This window comes from Triticum urartu, chromosome 7 (assembly GCF_003073215.2).
Source record: "Triticum urartu cultivar G1812 chromosome 7, Tu2.1, whole genome shotgun sequence".
NCBI classification, from domain to species: Eukaryota; Viridiplantae; Streptophyta; class Magnoliopsida; order Poales; family Poaceae; genus Triticum; species Triticum urartu.
Genome location: NC_053028.1, coordinates 286782953 through 286802518, shown reverse-complemented (window position 1 = coordinate 286802518; position 19566 = coordinate 286782953). Strand labels below are relative to the sequence as shown.

The 19566-nt window shown below is 41.8% G+C and overlaps 1 protein-coding gene across 2 annotated transcripts; it reads left to right on the top strand.

Moving 5' to 3' along the window:
* The first annotated feature begins 3847 nt into the window (after positions 1-3847).
* On the top strand, positions 3848-10438 carry LOC125524681 (RNA-binding protein 1-like). Of its 2 annotated transcripts, none has more exons than XM_048689716.1 (6): positions 3848-4210; positions 5042-5157; positions 5242-5485; positions 5771-5832; positions 5931-6012; positions 10161-10438. In XM_048689716.1, the coding sequence occupies exons 1-6, from the start codon at positions 3976-3978 to the stop codon at positions 10256-10258; spliced, it is 837 nt and encodes a 278-aa protein (XP_048545673.1). In that variant the 5' UTR covers positions 3848-3975; the 3' UTR covers positions 10259-10438. The 2 variants fall into 2 exon arrangements, with proteins under 2 accessions (XP_048545673.1, XP_048545672.1); XM_048689715.1 differs by lacking the exon at positions 10161-10438 and adding an exon at positions 6610-7058 and having other exon boundaries at positions 3849-4210.
* Positions 10439-19566: the final 9128 nt, after the last annotated feature.

Sequence of the window (19566 nt, the reverse complement as noted above, 5' to 3'; positions counted from 1 at the left end):
GCTTGACTCAGCGGAGAGGGTGTGGGCGATGGGGCGATTCTCCTGGGCATGTCCAGGGGCGAGGGGGAGGCAGTGGCCGCGGTGGTGCTTGTCGGCGGCGACGGTGGCGCTCGGACCGTGCGAAAGGGAGAGAGACAGAGGGGAGGAGGAGCATGGGGAGGGTGAGAGAAGACCAGAGGCATTGCGTGGCGACGCAGGAGGCGTCCAGGGCAGCGAGGGAGCAACCAGGCAGGGAGGAGGTGGCCGGCGCGTGCGCGGGCGTGTTGGGCACACGCCCTCCTGCCTACTGGCAGTAGGTTGAAGACGGTGGTGGCTGTGGTGGGTCGGGCTACTGCTGGGCTGCACAGTGTTGGGCCTCTGGGCTGAAGGTAGGCGCGAGGTATTTCCTCTCTCTCTCTCTCTCTTTTCCATTTCTGTTTCAGTTTTTCTATTACTTTTATTCTGTTTTGAATTAGTAAAAATACTAATTCATTTTGAAAAATCTTGAAAATGATTGTGGCATATGTTTGGATTATTTCCAACAACCTTAAAATACTTTCAAGATTATTTGGACATTTAAAATTATGTATAGGATTTAAATGTCCAAATGCAAGTAGTTATGATTTAATTCAAAAATCCAAAAATGACCTAGAAAGGTGTGCACCATTTTTGTCAGAGGTTCTAGATCAATTCAAAAATGATGAACTTTTCTAAAGAGCATTCTGGGTTCTTGAAAATGTTTTTAAGTTGAACCTATTTGATTTAATTTTGGTGCTAGGGTTTGTCATCCCCATTTCAACTTTAATTGAAAAATTAAGATGATGCATGGATGCTTTAAGGCAACTAATGGCAAGCAAATTCTAGGGCTGTGACACAAGCACCGGTTAGTCACTTGTGGAAAAGCTAAAGAGGTATGGCGGTTACTGGGTTTGGACATTTCTATTGATAAAGCATGTGTTGCGAATCATGCAAGAGAAGATGTGCTAGAATATTTATTGCTACAACCAACTGAAGAATGTGTGGTCCTTGGTCTGGGAAATTCAACAGAAGCAATTGCCATTGGTTCCTGATATTTATGGTGGGAGAGGAGAAAGTTAGTGCATAATGAAACGGTCCAAAAACCTAAGTTCATGGCAATGACAATCAAAGCTTTGGATGCTAACTATACTATGGCGAGTGATGCAAAGGCAACGATCTAGCGACATGGCTGGGAAAGATCAAGGAGCAACTACATGAAGCTAAATGTGGATGGGGCTTTTGACCCAGACTTACTCAAGGGCTCGTATGGCGCTGTCATCAGAGACTCGAATGGCAGATTCGTCGCGGCGGGAAACAGGGAAATCAATTAGTGCAAAGATGCGCTTATGGCCAAGGTACCGGCCTTACGGTTTGGTCTCAGTTTGGCAACTACATTCGGGTGTAACCGCATAGAGGTGAAATTCGACAATATCGAAGTGATAGAGACGATAAAAAATGGAGGTCACTCCTTCGGTCTATGGACGGTAGTTTTTGATGATATATATCACCTTGGTGTGATTTTCCGCACATTTTTTTGAGCATTCTCTTAGAGGGACTAATTGTGCTGCTCACGATTTAGCAAAAACTAGATAGATATAAGGTGTGTACGTGCTGGATGAAAGATACACCCATAGAGGTTGTTGATACTCTTGTAAAAGGTAATATGATGATTACCTTGCAATAAAGAGTACTTTGATGTCAAAAAAGTTATAAAGCAACATGCAATCAAATTAAAAGCCAACATGCATAGTATTTCCTCCGTCCGAAAATACTTGTCATCAAAATGAATAAAAAGATATGCATCTAGAACTAAAATACATCTAGATACATTCCTTTTTATCCATTTTGATGACAAGTATTTACGGACGGATGGAGTAGTTTTCTAAACACAATACCATATATAGAAGTCGCTCACACGCACGCACGCACACCCTACCTATGTATATCAATTAGTTATAAATAAGTAATCTTTACCTAATAATAAAGCGCCTGCTGCTTCTGGTTGTACGCCGTCGGTATTTTTGCAGAGAAGTCCCTGTGTTTTCTTATATTCAATCCGCAGTCCTATTTTAAGTGGCAAAATGAAATGTTTTTCGATTTTTATGCAAACCCCCGACACTTTTCAGGTAATCAACCCGCAACTTACTTTTAAGTGACAAATTGAATCATTTTTTGCATTTTTACAGAAAAAACACCATGTCTTTTATGCTAATTAACCCGCAGTCTATGTAGAACAAATGTGTTTTTTGAAATATCCAACCATAACTAAATGTGTTTTTTGAAATATCCAACCATAACTCCAATTTTAACATGTTATATATGAAATTTGATTAGAAAAATATGTAGAATTCGAATATGATGTTATTTTTTTACCTCTTAACTATTTAAAAAATGCTATTTAGAGTGCAACCTTAATCAATAGCGCGAAACAAATTGGAGACGAAATAAATGTAGCAAGAGAAAAAACTCATTGGATGCCACGAGAGAGACGACTTACGATTGACCACGTTCAAGTGCGTTGTGGTTCTATAAGCACTATAATCATCGTATGCAATAATGCAACGACGGACAAATGGCAACAAGATGAGGTGTCATGTTGAAATAAAGAACATGGACCTATTGGTTTATTGACTTATGATTATTTAGGTTATGGGCATGTGGTATCTTTTTCTTCCATTTTTTCTTCCATTTGCAACCTACGTGTTCTTTTGCTAGTACTTTATTAATACATGGTTCACTTTTTTTGAGGGAATACATGATTCACTTTATACTCTCAGAATACTTCTTGGATCCGTGCTGCAGCTGAGTGTTAATATATAACCCACTTGCGAACCAACCCGCGGTTGATATTTAGGAGCACAGTGCTATCTCGTGCCTACCAGAGTTCAAGTCTCAGACTTGACATTGCCTTTTAGTGGGAGGAGACGTTCCCGTCGACTATGAAATTCGGCCGGCAGTCCGATTGTAAACGTTTTCTTTTAACAAATGTTGAACATGTATATAGAAAATATTTCTGTTTTTAAGACAAAAAATGTACAAATGTTTATGGGAAAAGCAGACATCAAAAGATATATGTTTTTAAATATTTAACCATGTACTTTAAAAATGTTAAACGCGCATATAAATGTTTCCAATGTATACAAAAAAATGTACAAAGTGTATGTAAAAGGTAGACATAAAAATATGTTTTAAAAATGTTACCCATGTATATGATTTTTTTAATGTGTATATAAAAATATTCCTGATATATAAAAAATATAAAATATGTATGAAAAAAGTAGGCATAAAAATGTTAAAAAATTGTTCAAAACTGTGTATGAAAACAGAGAAAGAAAGAAAAAACCAAAGAAAAAAGAAATGAAAAATATATCGGTAAAAACCGAGAAAGAAACGAAATATCCCAGTGAAAAACAAAGAAAGAACAAAAATAATGAAAAAAGGTGAATAAAAAAGAAATGAAACATAAAAGTCACATAGAGGGAACCGAATCAACAGCGAGCCAGCAGCGAGCAAGTGATGATGATGTATGCACGAATACAGGCTGGGCTAGTACTGTATCGCACAGGAAATCTTTCAGGCGAGACTTTATTCGATCTCGCCCTGAGCGAGATATAGCTCCCGCGAACATACTCAGCTGGCACCATTATGCTTTTCTTTAGGCAAACCATTGTGCTACTACTAGTAGGCTAAAAAACTATCACAGCGGCCCATACATGATATTGGATCACGGCCCGAACGCCGGAGCCGTTCGGTCGCGAAGCTTCTGCGGCCCAGACGAACATATGGTACGCTTTCCTAACAATCGACCGCCACGTGATGCCATCCGATCTCTCTTTATCTTTCTCTCTCCTACACGACGAGACCAAACCGAAACACTTTCTCTCTCGCCCTTCTTTCTCGTGCTCGGAAACCCTAGCCGCACGAAGACTTCGCCTCGCCCCCCACATCGCCCCCCGCGTGAGCCTACGAGGGCGAACGATGGCCGCGGAGAACTACTGGAGGTACGCCGACGCGCGGCAGCAGCAGGCCATGGTGGCGGCAGCGGCGGCCGCGGCGGGGATGGCCCCGGCAGCTACCGTTGCGCAGGCAGCGACGGCCGCGGGGGGCATGCAGCAGCACCAGCACCAGCACCAGCAGGCGGCGATGGCGCAACAGCAGCAGCAGCAGCAGGCGGCCGCGCCGTCTCTTAAGCGCGCGCGCCCAGACTACGGCGGTGAGTTCGCGGCCCTCGGATCTGCCCCCTAGAATCTAGATCTGGATCCTTTTGTTCTCGCTATGATGGTTGTTTTGCTCTTTATGTCGTTGTTTGTGCTTGCGTGTCTGTATTGTCTCGTGGTTAGTGGTAGTTTTGGTTTTTATATAGTTGTAGATGAGATATTGCTTAGATCCAGTAATACGGTCACTAATTTTGTAAACATCGTAGCGGGTTTAGCCTATATGGTGGTGATACTCCAGCATTATCATAGCACTAGATCGATACCCGTACCAGAAGTACTACTTTTTATTTTAGAGTCTAAAAAGGGTTGATTTTCTACCACAAATCTGTCCAGAGTATTTTCAAGAACGATACCGAGAGATGTTTGCAGACTTGAAAAACTCGAGTGATACATGATTTGGGTGCAATAATTGTTGCCACATCACTTTGCCTCCCCAGCTCCTTTACTAGAGGAAACATAATGGATGTACTCTTCAAATCTGGCTCTTGTAGCTCAATTTTGGTCAGAGCTTTTTGTTGGTTGTTTGGATTTCAGTATACCGGTTTTTAATAGTTGGTACCAAATGTATGTGTGGATCAATGGTGTGTAATTACTGGTGTTGCCTGCCTTATAAGAAATCCTGGAGTTCTCATGACAGTTAAATGTTTGTATGTAGCTACTCTAACTTCTCTAACTGTTAGTGTGCTTCCATATTTTCTCATTGTAATTATGCCCTTTTTACGACTTATTTATCTACTGAATATTCTTAGCTTGCTGGTTATATTAATTAAAGATATTGTTGGCTAGTGAGATTTACATGAAACCTTGTTTTTTAATTGTTTTTGCAGATGGTCCTGGAGGACAAGAGATGGCTGGATATTATCCGCGGGAAAATGCAGGTTACCACTCACTTAGAGACAATGAAGCAATTGGAGCATCTTACGACCGCTACTTACGCAATGGGGTATTGTTAACTTCGTTGTAAAGAACTCACATAATTATTCTGAGCACTTGTCTTGATACTTTAGCCTTGTTCTTGTGCTTCTAGATGCCTTCCGTGGCAGCCAATGAACCAAGTAGGGCAGTTGTTGGTGCCATGGGTGGAGCTGCTATGGTTGGTGGTGGAATGAGTGGATATCCTGTTGATGACCGCCGTATGATGGGTGTCGTTGGTATGGACAGCAGAGCCATGGGGTATGGTGCAAGACCTGAGCCTCCTCTCCCCCCGGATGCATCCAACACCTTGTATATTGAAGGTCTGCCTGCAAACTGCACGCGCAGGGAGGTTTCACGTATCCTTATAAGCTATATTGCTACCATGATGTGCTTAACTTCATTTCTTAATTGATGGTCGAGTATTCTTTGATGTCACACCACTGATATTCATCATATAGTTCCATTCCTGTTGGTTAATGACACTCTTGTTCTTGCAGCCTTTATCTTTGTTGTTCAGTCCCTCTCCATTTATTTTATATGCCCTGACAAACTGCTTGTTCAATATGATGCACCATTGAGAATTTAGAAGTGTATCATCTCGCACCATAAGTGCTTTTGCTCCTTCACCTTCTCCACTACAGATATATTCCGCCCTTTTGTTGGTTTCCGTGAAGTGAGGCTTGTCAACAAAGAGTCAAGACACGTATGTATATTCTGCCCTTTTGTTGGTTTATTTTGTGTTAATAACCTGTATATTATATTCTAATGATGACATATATTGACCTGTCAACTTGGCTGCAGCCTGGTGGAGATCCTCATGTCCTGTGTTTCGTTGATTTTGATAGCCCTGCCCAAGCTACTATCGCACTTGAAGCCCTGCAAGGTGAAAATACTTGCGCTTGCAGATTTGGATTATGTAGTTGTATAGATAATCATAATTTTATCTCTGATAATATTCAGTATTGTATGTTTTCATTTTTGGTTTACATATTTATGCATTCCCCATTAATTTCTTCTCATGCTTGCTTTGAAATTGGTAAGCATGATCAATTGTCTGTTGTACTTTCTTTGTGCAATATCTACTGCATAGGTAGATTGTGCTTTAGGGATAGTGACCAGTTGACCTTAGCTGGCATTAATAGCCAAAAACTCACCTTTCGCTGCGCTGCGATAATACTAGGATATTTATTCAGACCATGATTTTTCTAGGGCATTTTATTGTATGTGTAGAATTTGCAATCTTGGTTCTAGAGATTAGTTTTTAGTCATTTGACCATCTATACGTTGCGTACAGTTCGAACATCCACGTCGATGTATCCTTGCCAATCCATTCCAGTTTATAGTTGTTACTGTATCTCTTTTCCTATGCGTTTGATCTAATGCTCACACCTGAATTCTTGATGGCTTGGCGTTAACGTTTGAGGTTCGTTATGTTCTCCCGACGACGAAGCGAAATAAACCGTCACGATTCATTTTGCAGGTTATAAGTTTGACGAACACGATCGTGAATCAGCCCATTTAAGGCTGCAATTCTCGCGCTTTCCTGGTCCGAGGTCAGCTGGTGGGCCTCGTGGTAGGCGTTAAGTCGTGCGGGTCAGGTGGTTGGCGAACCTACCGTTTATACGAGCGATCGAACCTGCTTGGTGTAACGCTTTGCGCCGAATTCTCCGCCGGTGGCTCGTAGGGTTCGTCAGCCCATGTTGTGAAAGCGTGAAAAGGACGATGCAATAATCTTGCTGTTCAGTATCCATTAGATTCTCGAGGTCGCATGTGTGTCTGCTTTAGTATTTATGGTCTACTGTATTTTGTTATCTCGCGGCGTGACCCAGACAATATCAGTCTTTTATCATGTGTAACGCTAACTTTCTTAAAGCACTTGCTCGTTTGTTTAGCCGTGCTAGTAATATCAACTCTTTTCTTCGTCTTGCACATCTGTCCATATACCTAGGATAATATGTATATATCCTTTATGCTCCCTCCGTTTCTAAATATAAGTCCTTCTAGAGATTTCAATACAAACTACATATGTTTGTATATAGACATGTTTTAGAGTGTAGATTCACTCATTTTGCTCCTAGTCCCTTATTGGAATCTCTAAAAGGACTTATATTTAGGAACGGAGGGAGTACATGTGGTTGCTCTGTTGTACTGATCACCTCTCCCCACCTTAATTAACTCTAGTGTAGAATTAGGGGCCTCTCCTATTATAATTCAGAGTTGCATGCCTGGCGATCATGTTAAATGTCAAAGTGGTCATGCACTCTAAATTGAAGGATTGTGAAGCATATTTGAATGACCAAGTCCACTCTCCCATGTATTTGCATAGAAGTTGCCATGTATCCAAGTCTAGTCACGCAAGTTTAATGTCTCGTGCATCAGGAACAACATAGTTGGCAATATCTTGGTAACCTTCATATGTGTTTGATTGATCAGAATTGATTCAGGGTTGGTTTGTTGGTGTGAAGTAGATCCCCTGTCTCATGGAAGTAGTTCTACTGATATGTCCCTCCCCTTTCTGGTTAATATTTTTGGGAAATTCTTACTTGATTTACTTATATATGTTTGTTTATTCACATTTCCCAATATGAGTGGTCCTGAAGGCCTCCCTTTTGTCTTATATGTGCTCGTTGTCACTGATTATACCCTGTAAGATCAGTACTTATTGTACTTATTGTTGTTTCTTTATATACTCCCTCTGTTCACTTTTATGAGACCTTCAAGATATTTCAGACAATGTACAAAACAGCCCATTTTGAGCTGTCTGAAATGACTTACAAAAGTGAACGGAGGGAGTATATTTGACCATATAATTTGTTGAGTTCATGTCTGAATGCCCACACACGCTTGAAAACTCTTGACCTGTTATTAAGATTTTACTAGGCAGAAATGAAACTGTTGGTTATTTTTCCCCTTGTAAAGACTGGTATACAAAAACACAACTGCCAGACTTTACAGCATACGCTGACTGAAACAAAGTGTGACAGAAACTTACTAATTACTTGATCAAAGGGGCAATCATGTCTCCCAGCACTTCCAGAATTATCCAGAACACCAAATGTTATGTTACGAGCAGAGCTAGCAGCAGAGAAATAGCAAAGCAGCTGATTGAGATCCCAGTTAAGTTCACCCCCTCATGCTGGCTCCCAGCTGATCGTGGCCACGGAGAGCTTGAGATGCAAGACCGTGGCCACGGAGAGGCTAGAGATGTGTTCCTGCCGCCAGTTGTGGGATGCGGTTACCATAATTTTCTTGTAATGCGAGGGTCACTCCATATATTCATATTGGAACCATCGGTATCCACACCGTGATTTCTCACGTGATACATGAAACGACAATACATAGAGCGTGTATGACATTTCCCATCCATCGTATACAGGTTCCGTTTTATCTCCAACCTCTGGAGGAGTTGGCTCGCATGGTAGCCTAACGCATGGAAACCTGGCAGGTTCTGTTAAGATAGAGATCGATAGAGAACAATTGAGATAGATGTAAAGTGAATTAGTGTCCTTTCATTAGATGATTGTAGGTATTTATACTGGTAGAAGATACACATTTTAGAGGCATCCTTTCGGGAGAGATGGCAGGAACCGATGCGACAGTTGCCGATGTAAAGTGAGTCAGTGTCCTTTCATTAAATGACTGTAGGTATTTATACAGGCAGAAGGGAGGAACCTATGCGATAGTTGCCTCTTTGGCAACTGCCTGCGGTTGGTACAAGGTGAGATTCCCTATAATTAACACATGTTAATTAAGCTTTAACATTCCTGCTAATCTACACCTGTCCATGTAATATCATCATCTTGAAAAAGTCTCCTTCAAAAACTCTTATGGGAAAAATGTGAGGAGTATTGTATGTTGCTAAACTCCTTCAAACTTGATGGAAAGAATAAGGAGAAAATTATTGAGAGGAAAACGAGAGAGGCAACAAATGAATCAACTCCCTTCTTTATTAGATGGCATCTCCTATTTATATAAGAGAAAGGACACCATTGGAAAGGTGTCTGTTGAGAGGAGGTGCTTGTTTGGCAGGAACCGACGTGGCAGTTTTACAACTGCCTGCAGTTAGTATAAGTAGGGGTTAATCCCATAATTAACACATGATTAATTAATTCTAGCACTCCCCCTAATCAATGCTTGATCTTGTGAGCAGAAGTCTTCAAAAACCCTGTGGAAAAAAAATGAGGATAGATGTGTTTGATATGTTGCCAAAACTCCTTCAAACCCACTAGGAAAAATAAGGAGAAAATGCCGCAACATATAATGATTATTGTCTTTATTGTCTGTTTAACTCAATATGAGAAAAATCCATAGAATTAAAGAACAATAAATATGTTATATACTTTTTAAAAAATCCTGGTGGGAAAACAGAAAGTATGACATATGATCTCATGGTTATATTACCTCATTAAAAACCTTTATGAGAACCTGTTTAGTAAACTCATGAAGGAAAAAAGAGTAATACGATGCATTGAACAGAAACAATTCAGAGAGATACTTCCTCTGATTCTTGCAGAATTAGAAGCCATCAACAATTCCTTGTGTTAGGATTTAATTAATTTTATTAATCCCTACTTTTCCTGCCTCGTGCCCCTTCGGAGACAGCCCTTCAGGGGCTATATATATGTGTAACCCAATCAGAACAAGGATTCACCTTTACATCTCTTTCTCTTGTCTTTCGTTTTACTCTTTAACACGTTATCAGCACAATCTCTCGCGGAGCAATCCCAAGGATTGAGTTTTTCCCACGACAACGTGGAAACCAGCCGCCGGCCACATCCTCCGGCGCGTGGCGCAAAATCAATCAAGCGATTCGGTCTAAAAGGAAGAGAGGAGATGCCTCTCGATGGTGCTCTCGGCACAAAGCCATGGAGATTTGCTCTCGGCACAAAGCCATGGAGATTTGCTCTCGGCACAAAGCCATGGAGATTAGATCGGCAACTGCGGGACATTATCAACAGATTTTTAATTCCCTTTTTGTCTTCTTGTGATCAATTGATGATCAAGCAATATATTGATTTCTCCTGTACGTAGATGCATGTGGAGGATGGATTTCACCACCAAGAAGAGAGAACAAGGATGTCGCTAGTCATCACGGACTGGGGCGGCGGTTCCAGACTGTTAGGATTTAATCAATTTACTTGATTAAAGATTAATCCCTGCTATTAGTTCCCCATGTGCGGTTGCTATTCTGGCAAACGACGCGGTGGTTCCTCGCATCTCTTCTGAACAGACGTGTCTCTAAGTCTCTTTTGGCCTTATATAAATATGTGTTTCTCATCAATAAAGAACACTTGAATCATTTGTGTCTCTCTCGATTACACTTCAACACTTCTGCCACGTTGCTCTCCATCGAGCGAATGGACGCCGATGAACCTCCCCTCAGTAGAGACGACGCAGCCTGGCCCTTGTCCTCTCCGTTCGCGACCTCGTCGCCCGCGCGGGGTCCAAAAAGCGTCCCGCGCCACGAGTGCAGAGGAGACATCAGCCCCGACGCTAGACGGCACCGCGCCCGTCTACGCGGTGGCCGCCCCGTGCCCGGCCGTGCGTCGCGCCCCGGCGAAGCGGAAGTCGACGCACTCGGTCTGCATCTCTGCCGCACCGATGACGCGGCCCTCGGCCAGGCTCCTCGGGGAGCGGCTCCTCCAGCGTCCGCATCTTTCGGCCGGGTCGTTCCAGTCCAAGCCGGCAGAAGCCCTGGCCCCGACGCGGCACGACGGTGACGCGCGCCCTGGATGCACCTTGCGTGCAGGCCCGCGATGGAAACCGCATCGGCGATGTACTTCCTGGCACGCGGCGCACACCGCGGCGCCGGCGTGCTTCTGTGGCGGCTGAAGTGGCTACCAGTCCATGGCGCGACCATGGGCATCACCTCCGCGTGACTGCCTCACCCCAAGGCGATGGGATTCATGGTGGCGCGCACTTCTCCAGCCACCGGCCTGGTTTCCCAGGCGACGAGCGCATGGCCTCGCCATGGCGTCGAGCACGGCTCTGTCCAACGGCTCGTTTTTCCTCAGGCAAGGCAGCCATGGACGGTGCAACCTCCAACGGCGAATGCGTTCGGCCAGCGATGCCTGGCGGCAGCGCAACGCTCATGCAGCGATGACCAGCGCGGCAAGCCGGCAAGGCTCTGCGGCGGTTACAATTTCTCCCATGGGAATCTCACGGGATGGATAGTACTACATGGAAACCTTATCCTTTATGGATATTTCCATTGGAGTCTTTCCGTTTTCTGTTATTCGCGATAAGTTCTTTTCTTAACGGATTAGCCCTCCAGATTAATGAAAAGAGCAGGACAATCTAATGATTGTTTTGATTTCGCGTTATAATGTTCGTAACCTGAATGTGTGCCCTCAGGCTCATTGTTGTTTATGCATGAGCCTTCGAGCGGTGTCTGCCTCCGGACGCGGGCACATCCGACCGCGCTTTTCAGCGCGTAGCGTCGAAGTCGATCCTAGACTCCTAGTCGACTCCCAACCCGGTTTTCCTCAGAAGGCAGCCAAGGCCGTCGCAAGCTCCCGAAGTGGAGGCGACCATGGCCTGCATCCTTTGCGATGCGGCGGCTTGCCTCACAACCCAGCTCTCATGAATGAGAAACCTCGAATCCATTGATTCGTACGTTTATTTACAATTAAGATTTTTAATCTCTTGCAAAGATAACTTTGGTATCTCTATAGTACTGATTTATGATTGAGAATTTTTTTCTCTCGCAAAACAATCTTATTGCGATTGAGATTAATTTTCTTCGCAACATACTAATTCACCCTGCTGAATTATCTAGCAACTTGATGCAAAATCATCTCATTTAATCTGAGGTATATACAATTCAAGTTTTTTTGTACTTGAGCATCAAATCTGCAACACCATTATTATTCATTACAATAGTAGTGTATTTTTGTTGAGTACGATATATTCCGAATGTATGTATCTCCATGTTTGCTACATGTCGAGAATAATACATATGTTTGCAATTGAGATTTTTTTTAATTTCTTACAAATACATATGCAAAATTCAAGGTGTTATTCTTAGCAATTTAAGATTCACACTAATGATTTCGAGCCACCTTCTTGAAATCTATTAATTTTGCAACATTAAGATGTATTTATATTACGCAATCTGTAATATAAATAAAGTACCGGTTTTTCACCGAAGATGATATGTTCTATATGTTTACCACATTGTCATTCTTCATGAACATGTCATAATGGTCGAGATTGATTTCTTCCACACAACAAACTTGTAAAATTTTGACAATAACATCTCCCTCATTATATTAGGAAAACACAAGGTAATGAGTTGGATCTACTGTCCATGTACAAACTATCTCTATTACTGTGAGATCTGTATGATCTTCAATGTGTTATGTTCCCACAATTGAGGTTAAGCATTTTCAAGTTACACACTTGAGTCAAAATTTTGCATTCTTATTACAAAATCATGATTATTTTTAATTTACTTCTTGTAAATTAATTATCTCTGGCTTGCCCCTATAAGTAATCGATGGCTAGCAATTTGAGGCTCTTGTCCTCAATGGCCACAACTTACTTAAGCAGGTCATGGACATCAAGATCAGTCTTGCATCCCATGGGATAGCGCGTGCAATCCAAGCCACGCCACCGGAACGCAAAGGACCTCAAGGGTAATTGTTTGAAACTCACTTCAAACCCTCAACGTGACACCATCAAGCTGTCACGAGACCCTATGAGCATGGAGAGCATGATGATTGAATATGCATCAACTGACATGTTTGGAGACTATACATTTAGTCCCTTAGTCTCCTTAATGATCTATTTATTTATGTCCATTTTTATGATGTTCTAATCAGAACATGATTATTGTTGTCATCATATATTGTATATCACAATATACTGTATCAGCTCTTTGATATAAATACATTTGTATGTATTCTATATATTTGACATTGATTTTCATATTGAGAATCTTCATGTCTATATATAGATTTCTACGGAAGTCAATCTGATTAAAGATGATACGTGCCTTGTGGACATATGCACCACAAACTGTATACTCAGGGAAGTCCAATGTTTCCACTCTCATTGAGAGAAAGGAGATATTTTAAAATCGCTTGATGCGATGAGGTATTTGTTGGCTCAACTCGAGTCATATTTACTATCCCTGTGGGTACTCGAGTAACGTAGGGATGCTTCATTGGTTCCCAAGTTTAACTCGTACCCTACTAAGCTATAGAGATATTCGCCAAAATGGTTTCCATAGCGAAACTTCTGCTGACAAGAAAGCGAAATAACTTCTCTTTACCATATGCAACGGATATGGCAAGCACATTTTCTGTGTATCATCTGGATTGTACTACACATACAACACAACCCGTAGCACATGTTGCGTACAAGATAGTTTTCCAGAGTGTCTTGTACATGACAAACTTGGCATACTCGCCTTGGTCATCGAGACATTGGGTTGAAACCAAAACTATCAGCAGTTCCAATAGTTTATGATTATTGTGATGCTAACTTCTAACAACAATTGGATTTTATGTGCACTACAAGTGACACAGGGAAGCTAATTTTAAGGCTCACACACCTTAAAGTCTACACTGAACCACTCAGACTCCTTGAATGCATCAAGTTGAGGTAAGTGGCTCTTCCTATCCATTGACTAGACTATCCAGGTATTCCATGGTTCTAAAAGACATCTACACGATGGTCTTAAGTGTGTGCTTTATTCACACAAAACCATTGGCTCATTATCCTGACATCGATTTCAAGCAAATCGAATGGATAACATTGCAGAATTCTCCTTGAGTGCCTTCTCTATGGCCCAGGATTGAAGTTTAGCAATTTGTCCTAATGTCTAGACTCAAAATGGTTTGGTAGAATCCCATCCAAAGAATTGAGCTCATTGCATGATCTTTACTTTAAAATTGCAACTTACCAACTTTACGTTGGAGTCATGCAGTTTTACACGCTCATGACCAAACTGCATACTTTTATTCCCCTTTATCTTTGATATGTGGATATCTATCAAGTATTTCCTATCTGTAGTAATTCGGTTGCATACCGATATCACCACCCAGCATACATCATTGGCCCCTCAACATATAGTTGGGATCTATGTGAGGAATAACTGTATTACCGTCAATACCTCAAGCCCCTCGCATGGGGAGTTATTCAAGGCCAGTATGCTAATTCAATGAGGAACATTTCCATGCATTAGGGGGAGATTTCAAGTACCATAAAGAATGCCAGGAAATTAGTGGAATGTTCAAAACATTTCTGCCTCAAATCCACATACTCAAAGATCTGAACCATGCGTTCAGAAGATTTGCAACACATTGCAAATAACCTGCCAGATTCATTTACTGACTATAAAGGTGTCATACAATCCTACAATCCTGAAAAATATGTCGGAAAGAGTGGAGGTACCAACTAAAACCACTGAACTCCCCGTTCAAAGCAACAGGGGGAGAAGTATAATAGTAGTACATCAGGATTCAGCTTCTTGCAAGCAAGGATATCAAGGCCTCTGAATCAGTAAATGCAAAGTCAACTTTACGTTGACAGACACCTAATGGGTAGTATACACCCAGTGGATGGGAAACCTCCACCAACCCAGGTCATAGTGCACACAATGACTGGGACATCGGAATACCCGACTCAATCGCATTGGGAAATCGTGAGCAGTCACCATGGGTAACGATATTTACATCAACTATATATTGATATGTAGATTCTAGAGAATCATATAACCGGAAGTCTACAATTTTCGACATACATTTCTCAACTAGATTGCCAAAACCTTTCAAATGATTCAGATCCAAAGACCATGGCCATGGCAAAGTGTGAACAACACTCGGATTGAACTCAAGCAAAGGGTATAATCTAGGTAGAAATGATCTTGCTCAATAACGGGAAGGTATTCATAAGCAATACCTACACCAGTTTTCTTCTGGAAACAGACTTGAGAACAACGAGGTGGTGAAACAAAGAGCAAGTATTGTAGCACAAGGGTTCACGCAGATACCCAACTATTGTCCAGAGGTGGAATCTCTTTCCGATAACTTTTATCGTTGGCAGTACAAAATCATCTATCTTTGCAGTTGATAGATGTAGTGATCACATATCCATGTGGATCACTAGATTCAAACATATATGATTGATTCCCGATGGAATCTCAATTCGGAATCGAAGTACAAAATGCAACATACATTGTGTAAAATCAATAAGTCACCATCTGACTTATTATTATTGTCGGTACATTTGGTACAACCGACGTAGTGAGTTCCTTATACACAAGGATTACTCCTATAATGATGATTATCCATGTTTGTGTGTCTGCAATGACGACACATGTAATCATCTAAATGACAGAGTATAAAATGAAGGATTTGAGTAAACCCAAATACCGCTCGTTACTACAACTTGAGCACCTTCATTCATACATTATGGTATACTATGTTGTCTATATCCAAAATATATTGGAGAAATTCATTGTGGACAAATCTTATCCATCCATAACTCTCATGGTAGTTCATTCTCTAGACGTAGAGAATGATCTATTTAGACCGAGAGATGATGGAAATGAGATATTGGGACTCAACGTTCCATAAGCCATTGGATCCACCAAACACAATTGGTTGGTACTTAAGAATATCTTTCGATATCTCTAAGGCATCAAAACATGTTGTCCTGGTTTTTCAGTTTCACATAAATGTGAATACCGATATCATTGGATACATCGATCAGATTCCCACTATGTCAGATCGTAGACAAGCTTAGTGTTCCTACTAGGTGTGGTAGCCCTCTCATGAAGAGTCTTCGAAACAGATCTCATGGTTACATCCACCAACCATTATCTCAACGATAATGTTTCTTGTGTTGCCCGGATGCAAACAGGTTACATAATAAGCAATATCATTATATTGCATATCTTGCAAGTCAAACCATATGACTGATTGTTCACGAAGTCTCTACCAACTTCTACATTCCAGATATATGTTCTTGGAATTGGTGTGTGACGGCTTCAAAATTTGCAAGAATCATGGGGAGTATCTTCCTGAATTGTTCATGTTCAATGCATCATATTATACTCTTTTTCCCTTCATGATTTTACTATACAGGTTCTCATAAAGGTATAGTGCCATTGGAAGCGATTCAGTTGGACAGTGATTTGACCTATGGGGAGAAACCCGTCAAGATTCTTGAGTATGCCAGCCGAGTAACCCGCAGCAAGGTTATCAAGTTTTGCAAAGTTCAGTGGAGCCACCACACGGAGGATGAAGCCACCTCGGAACGAGAGGAAGAATTGCTGAAGGACCACCCTCACCTATTTTCTAGCCAACCCGAATCTCGAGGGCGAGATTCATCTTAAGGGGGGTAGGTTTGTAACATCCCAAAATTTCAATTTGGAATGTTATACACTAGATCATCATTGCATATCATATTTATTGTGTTTTGGTTGATCCTAGAAATTTTTCGCAACTCAAGGACCCTCGGAGAGAGTTGGGGATTTCGTTATTTTCATAATTGAGTTGTCTCAAATTTTGAAAATAGGATCATTTGATTTTATTTATTTTATCTTCAATAATTTCTATTACAAAAATATGAGAGAGGGAATAAAATGACTTTCCCAAAATATAGAAATATTAAGGGTTTAATAATAAAATCGAATAAGATTTTATCCCGGAATTTTTCGCTATTTTATTTGAATTTAGGGAAAATGCGCGTTTTTCAAAATTGCATTTAGGCCCCAAATAAATGTTCACTTTGTCCGGCTTGATTTTAGAAGTCGGGAAAATTTATTTCGGGATTTTTGGAGTCCGTTTAGTATCTCTTTTATTTGTTTTTCTGCGCGTTATTATTAGAAAAACACGAACCGACTCCGGGCCGTACCCGAGTGGGACTCCACCCGGGGCAGCCCTTATAAGCCGCCGCCCGGGGCCCGAGCCAGCCCAGCCCAAGCCGCCCCAAACCCTAGCGCCCGCCCGTGCCGCCGTCGCCCGCGCCGCGCCGCCGCCGCCCCGCCCGCTCACCGGAGCTGCCGCGCCGCCTCGCGGGACTCGCCGCCCGAGGTAGCCGCCGTCGCCGGCGGTTTTCTTTAGAAAACCGCCCGGTTTTTTTAAAGCCGCGGTTTATTTTATTTTTGTTTATCAGATCGGTTTTATTTCGGTTTATTCTATTTAGCGAGCGTTCGCTCGATTCGTGCGTTTTAACGAACGTGTTCGTCGTTTAGATCCAGTTAACGAACGTTTGTTCGTTAAACTGTTCGTCGTTTTTCTTTTTCTCGGATTTAATCCGCGATTTTTCGGATCACGATTTTCGTTTTAGTTTATCTTTTCGCTCGTTTATCGGAATCAGGCGATTCAAGCGAGTTTCGTCTCGAAACCCTCTTTCCGTTTAATGAACTTAAACAAGTTTTTGCTTCTGTAAAAAATTGCCTTAGATCCAGAATAGTAAACGAAGCCTGTTTCTTTTGCCGTTTGTTTTTCGTTGCTTCGTTCAATTTGATTTTTTTGCCAACCGGAGTTCTTAAGTTGAACCTTCTGGTTAGATCTCTTATTTGAGTTTTACCCGTGCATTAGTTGTGTACTTATTGTATGCTTGTTTGTTTGCGATAGAGTACCCGGACTGCGCCGCTTGTTACTTTGAATCGTTAGGTTTCCCGGATCATCAGCAAGGCAAGTAACACTTTGATCATACCTTCTACTACCCAGTTTTATTGCATTAGATCAATCCTTACACGTTGCATGATTAGGATCTAATTAAATTGTGGGTTTGGGAAGTAGTTGAGGTAGTACCTATTACCTGTTTATGATCAAACCTTTGGGAGTTACTTCTACGTTTGCTTATTATTGCTAAGCTATGCTAGTAGACGTGGATTGGGTGTGTGATATCCATGACAGATGTGAGATTTTTAAATCAATGGTTTATCTAAGGTGGCAACTTAAATACACATTTGGATGGATTGAGGCACCTGGGTATTACAGGATTGCCTGTTTTCTTTTGGACCGCCACCCAGGTTCAAAGGGATCATGAGATTATTCATGCTAGAAACTTCCGTGTGCAGCCACAAGCTATTATGAGCTCTAGCATAGTTGACTAAGTCGTGCGAACTCTTACAGTGGTAGACTAGCAGATATAGGGGATGTAGGTGGTACGGTCTACCCATCGTAAGGTGCTAGTGCTTCTGAAAGACTATGTCTCGGTCATCCGTTTCTCAAACACCGTGTAGTGCGAGAAACCAAACGGAGGCGATCGAGTCTTGTGGGGAAAAGTGCGCAAACCTCTACAGAGTGTATAAACTAATCATGGTTAGTCGTGTCCCCGGTTATGGACATCTTGAGTATCTAGTACCTGGATTATCATGTGAATCTCATCATGTCACTATAATTAATGATGTTGGGATTTAATGATGATTATTTTAATTGGGATTGAGGATGCTGTCAACCATTCTCAATGTTTAACAACCACCATAATAGTTAAATAAATTTATTCCTTTGTAGTAGGGAAAAATTGGTTTTACGCAAAACTGTAACCATAGAGCTTTTCCACTAGCCAAATATGCATGTAGAATAGCTGTGTCTTTCCATTATTCTCTATGTGTTACTTTGCTAGCATATTTCATGTGCTGACCCGTTTTCGGGCTGCAACGTTAATGTTGCAGACTTTTCAGATGACGATTAAGGAGTTTTAGGTCGTGGTTCTATACTCAGTGATGCCGTTGGAGTTGATGGACTCACTTATCTTCCATGCTTTCCGCTGTTATCGTTATTAGATGGCCTTAAGCCATAGTTATTGTAATAAGTTCTCTATTGAGACACTCGATGTAATAAGTGTGTGATTGCTACTCTATTATAAACCCTTCAAGTACTGTGTGGTGTCAGCATTACTGATCCAGGGATGACACCGGAGCACAGAGATTGGACCGTCTGAGGTCTGGTCGCTACAAGATGGTATCAGAGCACACGCTGACTGTAGGACACGACCACTAAGCTAAAGACCTAGATCACTACTCACTCTCTTCTCTTCTGACCTCTCATCTTTTCTACTCTTTAGGATGGCGGATGCAAGGAACAAGTTCACGCAACCGGATGAAGATACACCCTTTGGACGTCACTTGAAGGAAGTCACTAGATATCTGAACATAGGAGTACCAAGCTTCACCGGAACCTACAATGCCACTTTACCTGAAGAAGAGCGCTAGATGATTCAAGTTCAAGTTCCAGGAAGGATGTTCATGCCAGTCACCGAGCCCATAGAGTTTTCCTTTGATGCACCAACTTGGAGTCTAGGAAAGAGCATGGCAGCTCACATCGCCATGGGACGCATCAGAGAAGTCTACCACAATGATCTCAAGGATACTATCTACCAGATTTGTGGGCGCCGAGATGACCACTGGGAGATGATCAGCACCAGAAAGGATAGATCAATTGCAGCTTTTATCCAGGAGTTAAACCAGCACATT

Excerpts from the sequence above, each read along its gene's own strand:
- LOC125524681 (XM_048689715.1), top strand. The coding sequence starts at position 3,976 with ATGGCCGCGGAGAACTACTGGAGGTACGCCGACGCGCGGCAGCAGCAG. Across the intron at positions 5,158-5,241 it reads ACCGCTACTTACGCAATGGG|ATGCCTTCCGTGGCAGCCAA; the intron begins GTATTGTTAACT and ends TTGTGCTTCTAG. Across the intron at positions 6,013-6,609 it reads CGCACTTGAAGCCCTGCAAG|GTTATAAGTTTGACGAACAC; the intron begins GTGAAAATACTT and ends TTCATTTTGCAG.